Below are 18,310 nucleotides of genomic sequence, written 5' to 3'. Positions count from 1 at the left end.
TCCTAAATACTCTAATCGAAATATAATAAGATTTGATGTTGATTAATAATTTGGGTCTTTCATTAATAATTTAATGAAAAATTTAGTCAATAAAAATACACTGAAATGATGAATTTGAAACAATATAAAAGTTCGTGCCTTTAAATGGCAACTTTTAAAGGTCATGATTAAAATGAAACCTCGTGTAAAGTTCGTGATTTTTTTAGGAATTAACCCATAGAAAAATATGTATGAAAATTGTATATTTGTATTTGATATTCTTTTAACAATTTAAAAATATATCATATATGTGCCACAAACATAATTGTACAATCATTTAAATTACATTTAAAAAATATTATAAAATTTAAAGTTATCAAAACAATATTAGTATAGTGATTAGTATAATATAAATCATCAAATATTTATTTTCTCTAATCACTTTACAAATTAATAATTTCATAATTAATTTGAATATAAAATTTTGTAAATAAGAAAAAAACTAAATCATCATACTAATTTATTATTAAATTATTTAATAATGAATCTTATATTATTTAATAAATTCAGACAAGATATAATTTTTTATTGAAAAACCATCTGTCATTTTTTAAAAAGTTCAGACACCGAAAGTTTATTAATCACTTAAAAATATAATTGTTTCCTTAAATTGAAAATATATTCTTGAAGAAGAAGTTTTCTTTCATTAGTTTATTACCACGAATTGTCTGAAGTAAAAAATGTTTGCTTTGTTTTGCTATAAATATCTGACATAACACTTGTTTTTTCTAACTTGAAAATCTAGTACAAAATACTCAGAGCGACACATAAATTCAAATTTATGTTCTTCTACTTGAATGCTTCCTCGCTTCAGGTAATTCAGTAAAAAATTTGATTTTTTTACTGTTCTTGTCATACGTTGCAGATATTATTTATGAGTTTTAATATGCTTGTTTGGATGCCGAGAAATGTGAATAGAAAATTATGAGATAGGAAATGTTTGATTTTTTTGAGGTGAAATTATTTGTAATCATGAGTTTTAATGTGATTCAGATGTTTAATCTGCTGAATGTATTGCTATTTGAGCTATATTTGATACTGTTGCCTCTCTGTGTGAGGGGATATAATTTCTTGTTTGGTTACTTAGAAAATGCTGACATATATAATAAGGTTTTGTTTTTGAATTAGGATAGAAAGTAATTGATTTGAATGATATCTTTGTTGTTTTTTTTAAGAATTTTATTGTGTGTGATTGGATATATTTGTTTTTTTTTTCTTTTTTTGAATTTTAATCTGCTTATTTGGAGACCTAGAGATGTGAATGGATTGAAAAATAGAAAAATGAATTATTTGAGTTAAAATCGGTTGATATCTGAGTTTTCATAAAAAAGAAGTACTTTTTAATTATGTGATTGTTTTCAGTATGAAAGAAATCAGCTGATATGAGTCTAAGTGTGTGTTAGGTCTTTTGTATTGATAATTTTTAAGGATTAGATTTTAGTTTTTTTAGCTTTGTTTTTTTTGTCTTTGAGATTTATTTATGTCTGATTGTAGAAGTTTGTGTGTTTTTCAGGGGATCAAATTGGTATTATGTGTTTTGATGAAACATTAATCTTTCATAGTTTCTTGCTTGGAGAGGGTGCTTCATGACAAGGTTCAAACGTTATTCAAAAGAATTTCATTTTCCTTTTCGATATTTGAGGCTGTGGTTCTCGATAGTCTCCTTTTACTAAAGAACATTGATTTCTAATTGTAGGGTGTTAGGGTAGATCCTACATTTTGCTAAGGTTGTAGATTTACAGTCTGCTTACTTGAAGTAATGATGGCTAGTGTGGTACTTGCGGTGAATGAAGAATCTTTAAATTTCCGTCATAATCTCACCAAATTGCACGATCCTTCATGCGCAAATGACTCCATTTTGATTTTTCTATCAGCTGCGTGGTCATTGATTCCTATGCACGTCCCAGAGTCGGATTCTATTGCTTCTGTGAAGCTGTGGATTCGGGCCTGCAAAGGTCTTTTTGTGGGGGATTATGGTGTTGCAGCAGATTTCTGAGAATGGGAAAGGTTTTAATCTCATTGATCAAGAACTCGTATGTAATGGCGAGGAACTTGAAGATCAAAAGAATATCAACGATATCTACAAGAAAAATGATGCTGCTATTCACTTGCTCATTCGGAAATCCGCCAAAGTGAGGGCCAAACCTGTTGACAGAGATTTTGAGTTGTCTATTGAAGCCTTAGATTTGAGCGGTACGGGGGATAATGCTATAGAAGACCATCAAAAGCAGGCGTTTCCTTCACAATGTAGGATTCTCTACAGGAAACCATTATTAAGCAATTTCATTTTGGAGCCTCTAATTGTTGATTTCAAAATTGAACTGCCATTACTGATTAAAGAATTGATTTACACTACATTACTCGGCTTAGAAAGGGGCAACGAGCCAATTATATCTTCTGAGGGATCTGGAGGAGTATATTTCATGCAAGATCCATCAGGTGGTCGATATGTTTCTGTTTTTAAACCAATTGACGAGGAGCCAATGGCTGTCACTAATCCTCGAGGGCTACTTGTGTCGGTGAATGGCGAAGGACTGAAGAAAGGCACACGAGTTGGAGAAGGAGCGCCGAGGGAAGTTGCAGCTTATTTGTTAGACCATCCTAAGAATGGTAGACGCTTAAAATGGGACGACAAGAAGGGATTTGCTGGGGTTCCACCTACTGTAATGGTCAAGTGCTTGCACAAAGCTTTCAATCATCCAGAAGGTTATGAGTGTTCTGTGAACAATTCGAAGATTGGCTCGTTGCAGATGTTTGTGCAGAACAGTGGGAGTTGTGAGGATATAGGCCCTCGTGTTTTCCCTGTGGACGATGTACATAAAATATCCGTCTTGGATATAAGGCTAGCAAATGCAGACCGACATGCTGGGAATATATTGGTCACAAAACATGGTGATGGGCAGATTGTGCTTATTCCAATTGATCATGGTTACTGCTTGCCTGAGAAAGTAAGTTATGCTTAATTACATGTTTCTGATTTCATTTTTTTGTTTCGTTCACTTGTAATGAATTATGTTAAAAGCTATTTGATTGTCTATCTTTACATTGTCCATCTTGTTCTTTCTTTGGTTCATTGGTAGGCCATGTGGGTTCATCCAATGTCTGTCTGAGTTATCCTTTAAATTCAATCCTTTTGAGCTAGGCTGTTTACAGAAAATTTAATTACTGCATCGATATATAATCACCTTAGAGTCAACGGGAGGTTTTCAAGCTAAAAATGCATATATGGCAATCGGTTCTTTTGCTGATTTTTGTCTGAAAATTTGTCATATATGCATTATTTTTGCCTATAGACCTCCCGTTAAAGTTTAATTATCAGAATTTGGTCATCAAAATGAAACAAGGCGATAGTTTAGTAACTCCGAGGATCAGTTATCCAAGTTATCAATTACGACTTACAAGTCGTAACATGTTTACATATTTGGCATTTTGAACACTTGCTAGAACGTTCAGTTCCATGGCTTCTACTTATCATCTTTGCACTTTTTTCTACAGTTTGAAGATTGCACTTTTGATTGGCTGTATTGGCCTCAAGCTAAGCAACCATACTCCCAAGAAATTATTGACTATATCAAACCACTTGATGCCGAGCAGGACATTGCCCTTTTGAAGTTTCATGGATGGTGCATGCCACCAGAGTGCGCCCGTACTCTGCGCATTTCCACAATGCTTCTGAAGAAAGGTGCTGAGAGAGGGCTCACTCCCTTTGCCATCGGAAGTATCATGTGTAGGGAAACAATGAAAAAGGAATCTGTGATGGAGCAGATTGTTCGAGAGGCCCAAGATGCTGTGCTTCCGGGAAGTAGTGAAGCTGCTTTTCTTGAATGTGTTTCGTCAATTATGGATCGTCAGCTTGACGAGCTGTCCTATTGAGCCCATGCTCGTAAAAGTTCTGTAGATATACAACAGATGTGCATTTGGAATTATGCACATGTAAGAATCATAGAAGACAACGCATGGCATTTGGAATTATGCACATGTATGAATCATAAAAGATGATGATTATATCCGTATTTTGATTGTATGTCGTTCTGCATAATCCCGATTTGGGGTTCTGCGTGATCCGAAACGGTGGCAATAACTTGTGTGTGCATCACTTGTTCATACATCTAACCTTGTTGTCTAGCAAGCCTGCCTCAGGAGTCTATGATCATTTAAGAAACTGACCTTAATAGAGTTTCCTAGTTCTGGTGCTTGTTCGGACAATATATCATGTTGTAAGATGTTTTTAGCATTCTTCATGTCATGTCTGTCTGTGTACTTTAATGAGCAAAGGGTCATCTAGTTCCTCAACTTGTAACTCAAGGTCAAATAACTCACTTCTAGTTAAGGAAAACATATACTCTTTATTTTTGGATTAATTAAGACAAAATTGTTCAATATTAGCAAGTTAAGAGATCGGAATGACCTATTTTTATCCTTCATTGACCTCACAATCGGGAGTATTGTCTTTAAATGATCAAAATGACTAAGAGTGAGTTATATAACCCGATTCATAAGTTTAAGGACCGGATTGACCCTTTACTCATACTTTTATTGACTTTCTTAGTTTACCACTGCATTCTAGGAAACTTGAGTTTAAATATGAAATTTATCCTTGAATTTGTTTTTGTACGTAATGGACTTTTTTTTTATCAATTACTTGATTTACTATGATCAATCAATTCAAATGTTTGGTTAATTAGCATTGAATTTGTCAATTTTTATTAATTAGGCTGAATTACGATCACTTTATCCAAATGTCTAGTATACTAGGTCTTTATCATTGTTTTCAAAATTTATTTAGTTGATCTAATTGATAAGTTCAAGGGAGTATAATTACTTATCGTGTGCAAATCTAGGGGGCAAATTAACATTTAATCCCCAAACCAAATCAAAAAACTGAATTAAATCAAAACCGAAGTGACAAAGTATCAAGCACAGTTGGTGTGTAAGGGTGAGTATATGGTCAGTTCAACCGACTTTAACAATTCATTTCAGTTAAATTTGATTAAACATTTTGGTTAGCTCAGTCGGTTCGGTTTATACAAAATTTAGTCCGGTGATGGTTAAGAGTTTCAAATTTTTGATTAATCGAATTAATAGAATATTTAATAATATGTTTTATTTTTATTATTTGTAATTTTTATTCTTTATGTTATTATCGGTTTCATTGAACTAGCCCAATTATTTAACTAATTTCATCATTTTGATTTTGTAATTTTAAAAAATAAATAGTTTAACTAAATTAATTTTGATTAAAATTATTTATTTAGTCGGTTCATTTAAAAATATAAAATAATTTTATTATATTAAATCGGTCAATTATTAACCAAACCGACCATTTGCTCACCGTGTACTATCGGCTGGGGTCATACGAAGACAAACCTGAATGAGCCATGTGATTTGAAACAACTATAGATCGGTTGAGCCAGACAAGATGATCCTCAAACATGTTTTGTGTTTTTCAGTCAATACTAAATTCTTCAGACCCCTCATCATCATCTTCATGTCTTAATGTCATCATTTTATTTTTCTTTATTTCACAATAATCGGAATTTTATTATTTTATTTCTGTGAACATGTGAATAAATTATCAAAATTTGTTTAATTAATATCTACAATTAAGTCTAAACTTCTGTTAAATAATTTCAAAATTATTTATTGTACATTCATAGAAATAGAAAGTGAGATTTTGTTTTATTAATGTGCAATTTTAATAGAAACAAACTTTAAATTGCGTGATTAAAATGAAAAAATATGTAAAGTTCGTGAATTTTTTGACATTATCCCATAAAACAAAAAGGGTTATGATGAAAAGGTGAAGGAAGTTAAGGGACTATGAATGCAAGTTATCCAATTCTTAGTGGTTTCTAACACCTAGGTATATTTTCTTAATTCATTAGCATTACTATTTTAACTTTTGATTACCTCTATCAGATTTTCTTAATGAATTCCAAACGTTAAAACTTTTGGGGGACAAAATCATCCCAAATAAGTCTAATCCAGCATAGATTTAGTAGCACTAGCAGGCCAGATTTAGAGGTTGGCTACTTGGCTTGGTATATGACATATCTAGTCACCCAAATTCTTTTAGATCAACTTGAAAAAAATTAAAAATTAAAAAATCCAAATCAAATTCGAGTTCAAAGTACTCGAATTTAATCTCGAGCTGATCTTAAACATTGAATAAACAAATTCACGAGCCTAAACGAATCTCTTACACATCTAAAACAATAATTTATAATTTAATCATTCTAAGTTTTTTTATACTCTTAAATTTAAGTGTATATCTTAATTGATTAACATATCTTAAGACTCAAAATATATCACGTGAGTTTTTATTAAATTTGAATTTATTCAAGTCGAATTTGAATAGTTTGGATGCCGTTTGAGTTCAAGTTCAAATTCGATATTGAAAATTTAAACTCATTTGAGTTTGAGCTTAGATAGCATAATGGAGTTTAAAACTGAGTTAACATAACACATATGAGTTTAAAATCGAGCTTATATAATGCATTCGAGTTCAAGTTTAAATTCGAGTGTGGCATAACTCGGACTCGGACTCGGCTCGGCTCGGCTCGTTGTACCTACCTGAAGGTTGAGTCGAGTTGACTGGAATGCAGTTGGGGCTCAGTCTATATCTTTATGACCAGCAAAAATGAGAAACAGCACATGAGTTTGGTTTGTGCATTAATATTTTGCTTAGGAAATCCACCGACACCAAATTAATTATTGTGAAGTTTCTTATCTCAAAATTATATAAAGCATTAACCACAACCACCCACCGCCCACAATTTTCACAAGAAACTGGTCTCCAAAGTCAATTATATTGTCATTTCATTCATTTTTTATTGTACTGATGAATATTTGTCATTTTGTCAAAAAAACAAAAATATTTCTAAAAATTTCTGCTGTAATACACAAAGATTATTAAGAATTTTTTTTTTGTGAAGTGGTTGGATGAGGAAAAAATGTGATCCATCAATATTGAAATTGGTATTATAATAATAAATTTTAATAGTGGTCTCATCTTAAATCAATTATGGTTCAATTTAAAATATTTTATGATAAATAAGAGTTTGTGCAATATTACCTTAACAATTATTATTGGTATATTTCATCAAATTATTTTTGTTATTGGTATTCTCTCAATTTCAAAACATGAATATATAGATTTGAAAATAATGGGAATAAAAAGTTTAGCTTTATTTATAAAAAAAAAGTCTAGCTTTTCCTTAAATTAAAAACCCTTTTCAATTATTCTTCAAAAATAGAGAATAGGTAAAACAATGACCTTTACAATTTGCGTAAAAATGACTTTTACAATTTTATCGATGCGTAAAAATGACTTTAATAAATTTTCGAGCGCAAAAACAACCCAAAATATCCAAAACTAATAAGTTTTTTCCTTTAGACAGATTTAAGTGAGAACATTAATCAATAATTACGAGAAACAAAAGAAAAATATGGAGGAAGGATACATAGGGGTCATTTTTATGCTTTGAAATTCATTAAGGTTATATTTGTGCAGCGATGAAGACATAAGGGTCATTTTGTACCTTTTTCCAAAATAATTCTTTTAATACTAAATTAAGCATTGAGCAGAGGAGAATAAGAAAACCAATATTGAAGGGAGAAAAGACCAATTACATAATTTTACCAACATGTAAACTTTTTTTTACAAATGAAAATATACAATTGAGCAAATAGAGGAGAAAACATTTGCTTAGAATTTTGTATAGCATCTTGATATATATGGGTTACAAGTTACAACTATATAAGAGAAAAACAATTACCTTTCATAATGGTTATTTAATTAACATTTACTGAAAAAAATAATAGAGAAAAAAATAGACTTGCAGACAATTATTAACCACATACATTTTTTTATCTATTGTACAGAATGTTACTTATACTGATAATCCTGCTAAAAATGCTACTCCAGTAGATGGCAACCATGATGATCCATAAATAAATTCTGCTACTGTGAATTTCTTTGCCTCCACAATTGATGTAATCACCCGATACCCCGGCCATGTTACCCGTTGCCCAACAGCCCCGCCCGGACCGTAATTCATGTATTCACCGTAGTATAGTGAATCGAGTGCAAATGTTGCATTCCACTCTAACCATCCTCTTGGATGAACGTGATCGCCCATGTATGTTAACATGTACACAACTCGTGAATACAGTTTCCACGGACGACCTAGATATGTCGGGAAGCTACCTTTCGCTGCCTCGAGATCTGATTGGGCGAGGATCCTACAAGCGTGGATTGAAATACCCGTATTTTGATTAGGGTCTTTGCGGTTTTGGGCGGTGATGGTGTTTTTCTGCAACGGCATAGGCTTACGAGCGTAAATGCTGCAGTTTTGAAACACTACGGCAGCATTGCCAAATATGAAGTCGACAGTTCCGTATATGTCACATTCACGGAAAAATTGGCGATTTGAATGTACATAGAGCGTGTCTTGGTATCCTATTATGCTGCAATTATAGACTACGGCATGGTCAGCTCCAATTCGAAGAGCCACAGCTTGGTGCTTAGCCGGACCAGCCCAATTGGTGAAGGTTATGCCGCGAGCAATAAAACCAGCTCCGGTTGCAGCTGTAGATTGATCAGAATAACAGACACAAAAGTGAGAATCAAAGTGATAAAAATTTGAGTTGCATGATTAATATAAAATGTGATCAATTAAGATCTATGTTGCACATAAATTTCTCCAGCTTTACATTTCATCGTTTTCTTTTTATTTTCAGAATCACTTTTAAAACTTCAAAACTCTATATTTATAACACATTCTAGTAAAAAATACTTTTGCAACTCTAAAATTCTATATCTGTTACTTCTCAATTTAGTGTTTTCCGTTTGCGTTTTTTTTACGGTTTCCATTCCGGCAGTAAATTGATTACGTGGGACCCACTATAATCAGCAATTAATATCAATATACTGTGGAGATTGATTATAGTATTAGTGTGATTGATTTAAGTAAGTGTTGGAAAATGATAGCAAAAAGAGTATAATAAAATAAAGAGTAGTAGCTTTCTATTATCTTGAGTAAGCATTGATGGCTGATGAGTGCCAAGTTGTATAGGGTACATTACTCATGTGATGGTTGTGACCCATCTCCAATAATGTGATTCTCTCTACTCTTTAAATTCTGGCCATCAATTGAATTCGGTTTGATAATAACCAATCATAGGCAGGGGGAGCAAATAGTTGGTTAAACTGATTTAAATAATTAATAAATTATTTAGATTAAGTTCGATCAACTTTTTATGGTTAATTTAATTAGTTTAGTCTGTTTGAATAATAGGAAAATTTTACTCGATTACGGTTAAAAGGTTTTTAGATTTGGTTAACTAAATTAACTGAATATTTTATAGTTTTATGTAATTTTTTAATTATTTTTTATCGATTTAACTGAAATTTAACATATTCATTAAGCCGGTAAGTTTTTGTATTTTTTAAGATTTCAATTTATTTAATTTCGGTTAAAATTACTAATTCGAATGATCGTGTTAAAGAGGTAAAAGAATTTCGATTAATTTAATTTTGACTAAATTGGTCGATTTTTAACTGAACCGACCGTTTGATATAGTAGGTTTGAGAAGAGGTCACTATCTATTTGGCATTATTAATTGCATAATTGCAAATTTGTTGTGATAGTTACGCATGGAATGAGAATATTTAAACGTTGTTGTTTTAAAATGGCAACTTAATGTTAAGCTAAGCATCAATATCTTTTTTGGATTCCTCTACACATGCCCACATGAGTTAAACCCTAACATTGTTTATGAAATTGGGTCAAACACATCTTAATATAATAAAGGTAGCAAGTTTTTTGACCATTATAGGGAAACAAACACTAGTCGTACTCCCATCAATATCTCATAATGCACCAATTTCAGATTTGTTTGGGGGGTTTAATGTCTATTTTATTTAATATTGTTATAATCTGTCAATTTTAGACACGATGCAATTAAATGATACGGTAAAAATAAAATTAAACAAATAAGAATTTGATGTTAATAAAGCTAATCGAATCAATTCGTTTATGACGCAGTTAATTACATATCCAAAGTAGTTAAATAATTCATACAAAAAAACAAGTTAAATAAGCATGTCTAGTTTAAACACAATTAATTTTTTTTCATTAAATATTATTTAATTTTAAATTTAAAACTGTTAATGTATTATTTTATATAGATCGTACATTTTTATTATAAGTAAATTTTATTACTAGATTTTATACTATCACATACTCCCTCCGTCCTAATAGAGTTGTCCACTTTGAGAAATTTTTTTGTCCCAAAATACTTGTCCACTTTCAAAAAGTAACTAACTTTTACACTTAATTTTTCTATATTATCCCTATTTAAAATCCACTAATGAGTAAATTGAAAGTAAATTACAAGTGGGTCCTATATTAAATAGGGGTATGACAAGAAAAGTAAGTAAAAATTCACAAAACCCACAAACAATAATTGCTTTTCTTAAACTGTGTGATAAAGGTAAAGTGGACAACTTTATTGGGACGGAGGGAGTATTATAATTATAAAAGGTGTGGTTTGTTTTACGAATAACGTGGCATACCAGTTGAGTGCAATAATTTTTCGATTATAAACATGACCCATTTATGACATGAAAAGGAAGGGATGACAGACCACGTGCAAATAGAAAACAATACTATCATGCATAGTCATTATATATGGCCCGCATAATTAAAATCTCAAACAAAATGATAAGACAGTAAATTAACAGCGGTTAAAAGATAAAAAATATTACCAAATGACGCAGTGTGAAACGTGGTAATATTATCAGCAACGCTTTTACCACCTGAAATGATGGTTTTACCCTTGCCATCACCAATGAACATCAAATTCTGCTTTTTCCTCCCCACTTTCAAAATGGACTCTTCATATCTGCAAAATTTATAAACTCCTTTTGTTTAATACTATTCTTTTTCTTTTCTCATAAAGTTTGATGATGCTTACTATAAAGTAAATAGAGTATTCCAATTTAAATTAACAACATAGATATTTATTTGAAAATGTTGTTAGTAATTTCTTACTTATTAGCTAAGTTAACATAATTCCCCAATTTAATTATCATACGTAGAAGACAGAAAACCAACATATATACTAGTCTGAACAAATAGTATAAGTATTGAACAACATATTCTGATAAAGTCGTAGGTTCGATTACCTTCGCAGCACGTGCTCTCTTTTCAATATCAAAAAAAAAAAAATTAATTTTTGAGATCACTAAATTTTATACTGTTTTATTTTAGCTAAAATTTATAAGTTAGTTGAATTTAGATGTTAAATTTTAATCTTATAGCAACATTTTGCGATACATAAATTAAAATTTTAGAATAAAAAAAAATTAATGTGACATAATATTTTTCGCATTAGGTTTGATTTTTCGGTCATTTTGTTTGATGCACACCTTTATTTTGGATTACAAATAATTCATCATATTAAATTTTTTTTTTTCTATCATTATAACATATAGAATAAAAAGTTGATGATTTATTTTCAATATTAAAATAAACTTTTGAACATGTAAAAGTTGTAGTCAAATCTTTTTTTATCAATTTTTTTTAAACGAATTTACGTGAATACTTAATCACTAAAAAATCTTTTCAATTTCATGATTGTTTTAAAGAAGTCAATTAAAGCAATCACCATTTTCACCAGAAAATGCCACTTATTTTATCTTCAGGGGTATTTATGCCATCTACTCAAAAAGAAACCCAACAAAAAGTATAAACTTTTCAATCAACTTTTAAAATGTTTAAGATATTACCTTCCTGCCCTCACGTAAATAATCGTTCGCCGAAGACTTTTCTCCGGCGCTTTTTTAATTGCTTCGGCAATCGTTTTACACGTCCCGTTCCCGTCTTGCGAAACAATAATATCCGCCTGAATCGCCGACACCGGCAAACTCAGTAACCTCCGTTCTTTCCTCCCTAACCACCTCGGAAACTCACCGGTCTCGGCATTCTCCGTCAACAGTCTCCGCTTGTTCTGAATCGGCACGCCGGCAAAATCGTCATTATCACTCGCTGAAAAAATCGCCAAACAGTTACTAACTAACTCAGACAAATCCCTCAGCTTATTAGCCATTTGATCCTTCACTGAGCCACTCAGCCCTTCAAATCCCTCCGTACACGTGTCGTGATTAGTCAGCGAAGCACTCAGCCACGTCACCACATCCTCATTGCTCCCACCGATCGCCTGCGGACGCGCATTGTTAGCTGATGGACCTCCAATAGTGGAGAGAGCGCGTGTAAGCGCGTCGACAGAGTCATCCAAAAGCTCGAGACAATCGTCGTAAGCTGACCGTACACGTGTATCCATGTCGAGATAGGATATAGTAGATGAAAAATAGAGCGCTTTAGTGAAGTGCTGAAGTGTCATGTTGAACGAAATGTGAACCAGGTCCTGCTCGTTGGCGGTTAACGAACCGGGAAAATCAAGTAACGAGTTGACACAGAGACTTGGATAGCGAGTTTTTCCACATGTTTTTTGAATGGCCTGAGTCGGTTTCCGCGCCACGGCGGGGGAGGAGTGGTCGGAGGAAGCGCGAGTGCGGAGGCCGATAAGTAAAGTGGCGGAGACGGCTGAGGCGATGATGAGAGTAATTGAGAAGACTGATAAGAAGAGAATCTTCCGTCTCCGGGAAGGAGGAGGAGGAGGATGAGGCGGAGATTGGGCGGAGAGATGAGGCGGAGAAGAGATTTGAGCGTGATCTGAGGGGCCGAGACGGCCGTAGACGAGCGGTTTCATTTGTCGGTGAGGAGTGGTGTAGTGAGCTTAAGGGTATTTATGCATAAATGAAAGTGTTATTTAAATGGAATTATAAGATATGGTTATGATTATTTTAAATGAGGAATGTGTATTTATAATGGAAAATAAATTATATAATAAGGTGGAAATGAAATGAAATGGAGATGAGAGTAAATAAGAGGTGGGTGTGAAGTCTATTTGTAGAGGAGCTTTTGAGTAGCTGGCTTCTATTACTACTTGTATGTGCTTTTGCCTTCACTTGGGTGGATCTTCTTTATGTTTACTTCTATTTGTTGGTTTAGTAGAGCTATGAATTTTGTTTCGAACCGAATTGAATCGAACTGAATTGAGTTAAATTATTTTTTTAAAAATTGGACTATATTTAACTTAAATTATATAAATATTGAATTTTCTCAAATTAAGTTAAATCAGTCGGTTTGATTTACAATATCAAAGACTAAATTGAATTAAAAACTCAATATTTATTATTGTAAAACTCAACTGGACTGAATTTATCGATTGAATTTGATGTTCAGATTAAATTTGATTTTTTTTATTTCATTCAGTTTTTAATGTTTCTGCTTATTAGCAGTTAGGAGTGTACATTCAGTTCAAACCGAACAAATCCGAGATTCCTTACCTATTTTTCAGAATTAAATAGAACGAAAATTTTAAGGAAGTGAAAATTTTCAGACTTAAATGAACCGGTTGGTTCGGTTAATTTTTGATTTGGTTCAATTAATTTGATTTGGTTTACATCAAATCTTGATTAAATACTTATAAAATTCAAAACTAGACCAAATTAGAAATTAATCTTTTATAATATTAAATCGAACCAAAGTTGCTGGCTCAATTTAGCTTTTTGAATTGGTTTGTCTTTTGCACATCCCTATTTGTTAATAGGAATGCAATCTGTTGTAAACTAACTAATGGTTCTTGAACTGCCGGTCTGAGTTTGATCCAACCTACAAAAGAAGATAGGTTAGAAGGATTCGAGCCGGTGTTGGCTCGAATACCCTCCGATGCCTAAGTCAGATAGTTTGGAGTAGTGTTGAGAGTGAATATGAGTGAAATTAGGTTTACCTGACTTAGGGCTTGGTTTATATACACCATAGTCATTGTGCTGTACTAGGAGTCTTCTCCTTTATTCTGATCTCATCTTCTGGATATGATGAGATGTTCTTCGTCCTTATCCCTGATCTTCAGGGAAGCTGGACTTATCCGAGCTATTAGTTAGTTATCGTTAAGTACTGGGTCAAGGACCTGTGACTGGTCCTATCCGTTCTGGATCTGTGTCATGCCACTGTCTTCTGGTACTGTTTCGGGTGTGATATCCATCATTAGTCCCTCCCTAAAGATTGTGTCTCTCAAGTATTTATGCTTGTTGGTCCGGGCCATTCGTTTGGGCCTGTTTCTCGTGGTACGCTTTTGCTTTTTTGCCCGTTGGGAGTAACTGCTTCCTCCCTTGTCTTTTCAATTTCGTTTTTCAAAATTCAAACTGCCATCATTTCATGTTCCTGAATGTCCGCCACGTTTGTATCCTAGTAACTGCTGTCACGGTTACCTAGATCTTCTTTAAATTTCTTCTTCTTCTTTTTTCTTTCCATTTTCTTCTATCTTGTTCTTTGCTGATTGCTTCCGAAATTTTCTTGCTTTTCTTCGCTGCCATTATTATTTTTCTTCCTTGTGGTTTCCAGGTAAGCTTCGTCTACTTTCTTGATTTTCCATACTAGATATGACTCGTACTAGGTCTTCTGTGTCTCTCCCTTCATCTGGCGCTGCCGTTGATTATCGTAATTCTTTAAGTTCGTTCGTCACTAATATTGATAGAGAGTCTTTGGGTGAAATTCGTGATGATTTTGGTATTCCAGTTGCTTATTCTCTTTCAGTTTGTGGTGCTCGTATGAGTGCTAATGAGAATGTGGGAGATGGCAAGGTAATCGTTTATAAGGAGCAATTCCGTTGTGGCCTACGTTTCCCTTTAGATCCTTTGATTGAGTCTTTTGTTAAAGACTATGGGATTCCCTTAGGTCAGATCCATCCAAACGCCATTCGTGTCTTGTGTTGCTTTATTGAGTTAGTCTGTGACAGAGGCCTGTCTCCTTCTTTGGGTATGTTGAATGAGCTTTTCTTCATAACGCGTAGGAGTAATGAATTTTATCATCGTTTGGCTGCTCATCGAGGCAAACGTCTGATTGACGCTCTGCCAAAGATTACTAAGCGTTGGCAACGTTCTTTCTTTGTTGTGGGTCACGATAGTGCTTTTGCTAACTTCCCCTGTGACTGGGTGGATGAGTCTGAGTCCCTATCTTTTTCTCCCCTATGCGTTACTGACTCAGAAGCCCTAGATTCTTTAGTGGATAATGCCCAGTCTCAGTTGTTTGATTGTTGTGACCTAGTGGATAGGTACTTGTACCGTAAGTTCCCTCATATTGAGTTGCCTCCTCGTACTGTGATTGAGGGGCCTCTTGAGAGTGATGGTACCCTGTCCCAGTCTTGCCGTTCTCCTTCACCTCTATCTTTTGTAGATTTGACGTCTGCGTCTCAGGGTATGCTTCTTGTTAGTCCTTGTTTTGCTTTTATTATATTTAGATGTTTATTTATGCGTGTTGCCTTTGCAGGAATGGGGGAGGACTTTCTTGATGCCTTGACTCTGTCTTTTGATGATGATTCTGTTGTCATTACTGGGTCTCGTCCTGCATCCTTGCCTCCTCGTCCTTCTGTCAAGATTGAGAAGGGCGTTGAGACTGGACTTCCGGCTTCCTCTAGCAAGAAAGGGCGTGATCTCCGTGACCGAACCAGACAGGGGCTTGCGAAACGCCTTAAGAAAAATTTAGATGCCTGTCCCAATCCTAGAGAGTGGTTGGAGCAGAATGTTGAGGGGCTGTCGGCTTCTTCTTCTGAGGTGGGTGCTTTGTTTTCTCAATTTGTGCAATTTCCGAAGGATATGGAAGTTTGGGACAGTTGTACTGGGTCAGGTGCTTGTGACCGGATTGATTCTGCCTTGCTGCAGGTATTCATTTCTTCTGGTTTCTTTTCTCTGTGACCTTTTAGTGTCTTCTCTTTCCTCATCCCTTATTTTCTTGTTTTCAGCTTATTCAAGGGAATGCCGTGGTCCGTCGCAAGGTGGAGGAGACTGCGGCGTTGGAGTTGAGGCATGAGAAAGAGAGGGCTGCATTACGGGACTCTATGTCTGCGGAGAGGACGAAGCTGAACAAGCAGCATCAAACAGCCCTGGATCGTGTTAAGATCCTAGAGAAGAAAGTTTCTGACCGTGAAGCTACGTTGTTGCAGCTTCAGGCTACATGTGAGAGGTTGTCTCAGGAGCAGCAGAATAACAAAAGGGATGCAAATATTTATGTGAGCGGGTGCTTGACTGACTTTTGTGCCACCGTGATCAAGATAGTACGTGAAGACTATCCCGACTATGACATCAACAAGTTTCTGTCAATTGACCTCCGGGCTCTGGGTCAACGCGTTGCGGCTAAGGTGGCTGCCAAGAAAGCTGGGTCGTCTGTATCACCGATGCTTCCTTCTGATGTTATCAGCGAAGGTGTGAAAGATGCTGTAGATCCTCCTGAGAAATTATCGGGTTCTGACCCAGATGCTGGTAGTGACAAGGGTCCTCTGGGTCAATCCTCCGCGTCAGAGACAGCTTTGGTATTAGTCCCAGACTCTCATCTTTCTGATGCTCAGGATCAAGATCCCTCTGCTTCTGATGTAATCGAGGAAACTTTGGAGGACAAGATTCCGGAAGATACGATTGGTCCAAAGGAGGGAGCGACCCATCCAGAGGAAGAGTGATTGGCCGTTTGTTGGGCCGTTTAGCTAGCTTTCTAATTTCTGTACTACTTTTGCTGTAGCACTTCTGTACTTTTATTTCTTTTGCTTGGAGGGTTTCATGGGAAACTCTCCTTTTTCTGTCATTTCTGAACATTTTCGATACTTTATGAATGTTGTTTCTGTTTGCTTTTTGTTGCGTCTATACACTGAGTCATGGTCATGTATGATAATATAGAGGATATGTTAGAAAATGGAAAAAATGCGAGATGCAACTTTATTCATTATTCGTTTGTTACATCTTTCACTGGAAATATTTCTTCAAATTCTCGATATTCCATGTTCTAGGCAATGGTGTGCCTTCTAATTGAGCTATTCTATATGCTCCTTTTCCTACGACTTCCGTGACTCGGTAAGGACCGTCCCAGTTGGGCTCGAGTTTTCCTACTCCGGCCGCTCCTTTCCCTATTTCTGCTTTTCGAAGGACTAAGTCTCCTTCTGATAGACTTCGTTCTTTGACTCTGGCATTGTGATACCTAGTCATTTGTCTGCGATAAGCTTCTGCGCGTATGGCTGCTTGGTGCCTTCTCTCTTCCAGTAGATCCAGGCACAGCTTCAATGTTTCTTCATTGCGCTCTTCGTCTATGATCTGTACCCTTAGTGTGGGCATTCCCATTTCTACGGGGAGGACAGCCTCTGTTCCGTAAGTGAGTCGGAAAGGTGTTTCCCCTGTGGCCCTTCTGGGAGTTGTTCTATACGCCCATATGACATGGTATAGTTCGTCTATCCATCTCCCTTTCAAGTCTCCGAGTCTCTTCTTGATTCCAGACAGGATAGTGCGGTTAGTTACTTCTGTGAGTCCGTTGGTTTGCGGGTGTGCTACTGAAGTGAATTTCAAGTTGATCCCTAGCTCGGCGCAGTATTCCCTGAACTTTGCGCAATCGAACTGTTTCCCGTTGTCTGTGACTAGGGTGTGTGGTGTCCCAAACCTGTTACGTGTTAGTATTCTGTCATTTGAAAGGTCTTTATTTATATAACTTTGAAGTTTTACCTGCTCATGACTTCGTTTGACAGCCAATTGATGATCTTCTGTGACGTTATGGTGCTCATTGGTTGTACTTCCATCCACTTGGTGAAATGGTCCACCGCTACTACAATAAACTTGACTTGTCCCCTGGCTGGGGTGAATGGTCCCAGTATGTCCACTCCCCAAGTCATGAAGGGCCATGGACTTCCAATTGCTGATTGGTGGGCTGCTGGAGTTCTTATGATAGTGCCAAATCTTTGGCACTTGTCGCATTTTTTCACCATTGTTTCTGCGTCTTTCTTCATGGTTGGCCAATAGTATCCCATGAGTAATGCTTTCCTGCTTAGAGAGGCTGCTCCCTCATGCGCTCCACAATCTCCTTCATGGATTTCCTTCAGTACATATGCTCCCTCCTCTACTGAAATGCATTTGGACCATGGGTGTGTGACTGAGGTCCGGTACAAGGTACCTTCTATCATGGAGTAGGCGGCCGATATTCGCACTAGTTTGGCTGCTTCTGCTCTCCCTTCTGGGACTGTTCCGTCGTTCAAGTATGCAACTATGGGTTGCATCCAAGAATCCATCTCTGTGATTGGTAAAATTTCTTCCTCGTCTATTATGGGATTCGTCCTCTCCTCTTTCATGTAGAGTGAGAGGTACAGGGGGTTTTTTGCCGCAGCTGCCTTT

At 35.3% G+C, this 18,310-nt stretch overlaps 1 protein-coding gene and 1 pseudogene across 1 annotated transcript; one reads left to right on the top strand and one right to left on the bottom strand.

Moving 5' to 3' along the window:
- Positions 1-711: 711 nt before the first annotated feature.
- On the top strand, positions 712-4,344 carry LOC126654104 (phosphatidylinositol 4-kinase gamma 3-like; annotated as a pseudogene).
- A 3,455-nt stretch (positions 4,345-7,799) lies between these two features.
- Positions 7,800-12,949, bottom strand: LOC126686758 (probable pectinesterase/pectinesterase inhibitor 34). The gene is made up of 3 exons (XM_050380985.2): positions 11,834-12,949; positions 10,811-10,947; positions 7,800-8,629 (listed from the first exon to the last, which is right to left on the bottom strand). The coding sequence occupies exons 1-3, from the start codon at positions 12,814-12,816 to the stop codon at positions 7,932-7,934; spliced, it is 1,818 nt and encodes a 605-aa protein (XP_050236942.1). The 5' UTR covers positions 12,817-12,949; the 3' UTR covers positions 7,800-7,931.
- Between the last annotated feature and the right edge of the window lie 5,361 nt (positions 12,950-18,310).

Source organism: Mercurialis annua, linkage group LG6, assembly GCF_937616625.2.
Source record: "Mercurialis annua linkage group LG6, ddMerAnnu1.2, whole genome shotgun sequence".
NCBI classification, from domain to species: domain Eukaryota; kingdom Viridiplantae; phylum Streptophyta; class Magnoliopsida; order Malpighiales; family Euphorbiaceae; genus Mercurialis; species Mercurialis annua.
The sequence above is the reverse complement of the archived record's forward strand: the minus strand, read 5'-3'. Positions and strand labels throughout refer to the sequence as shown.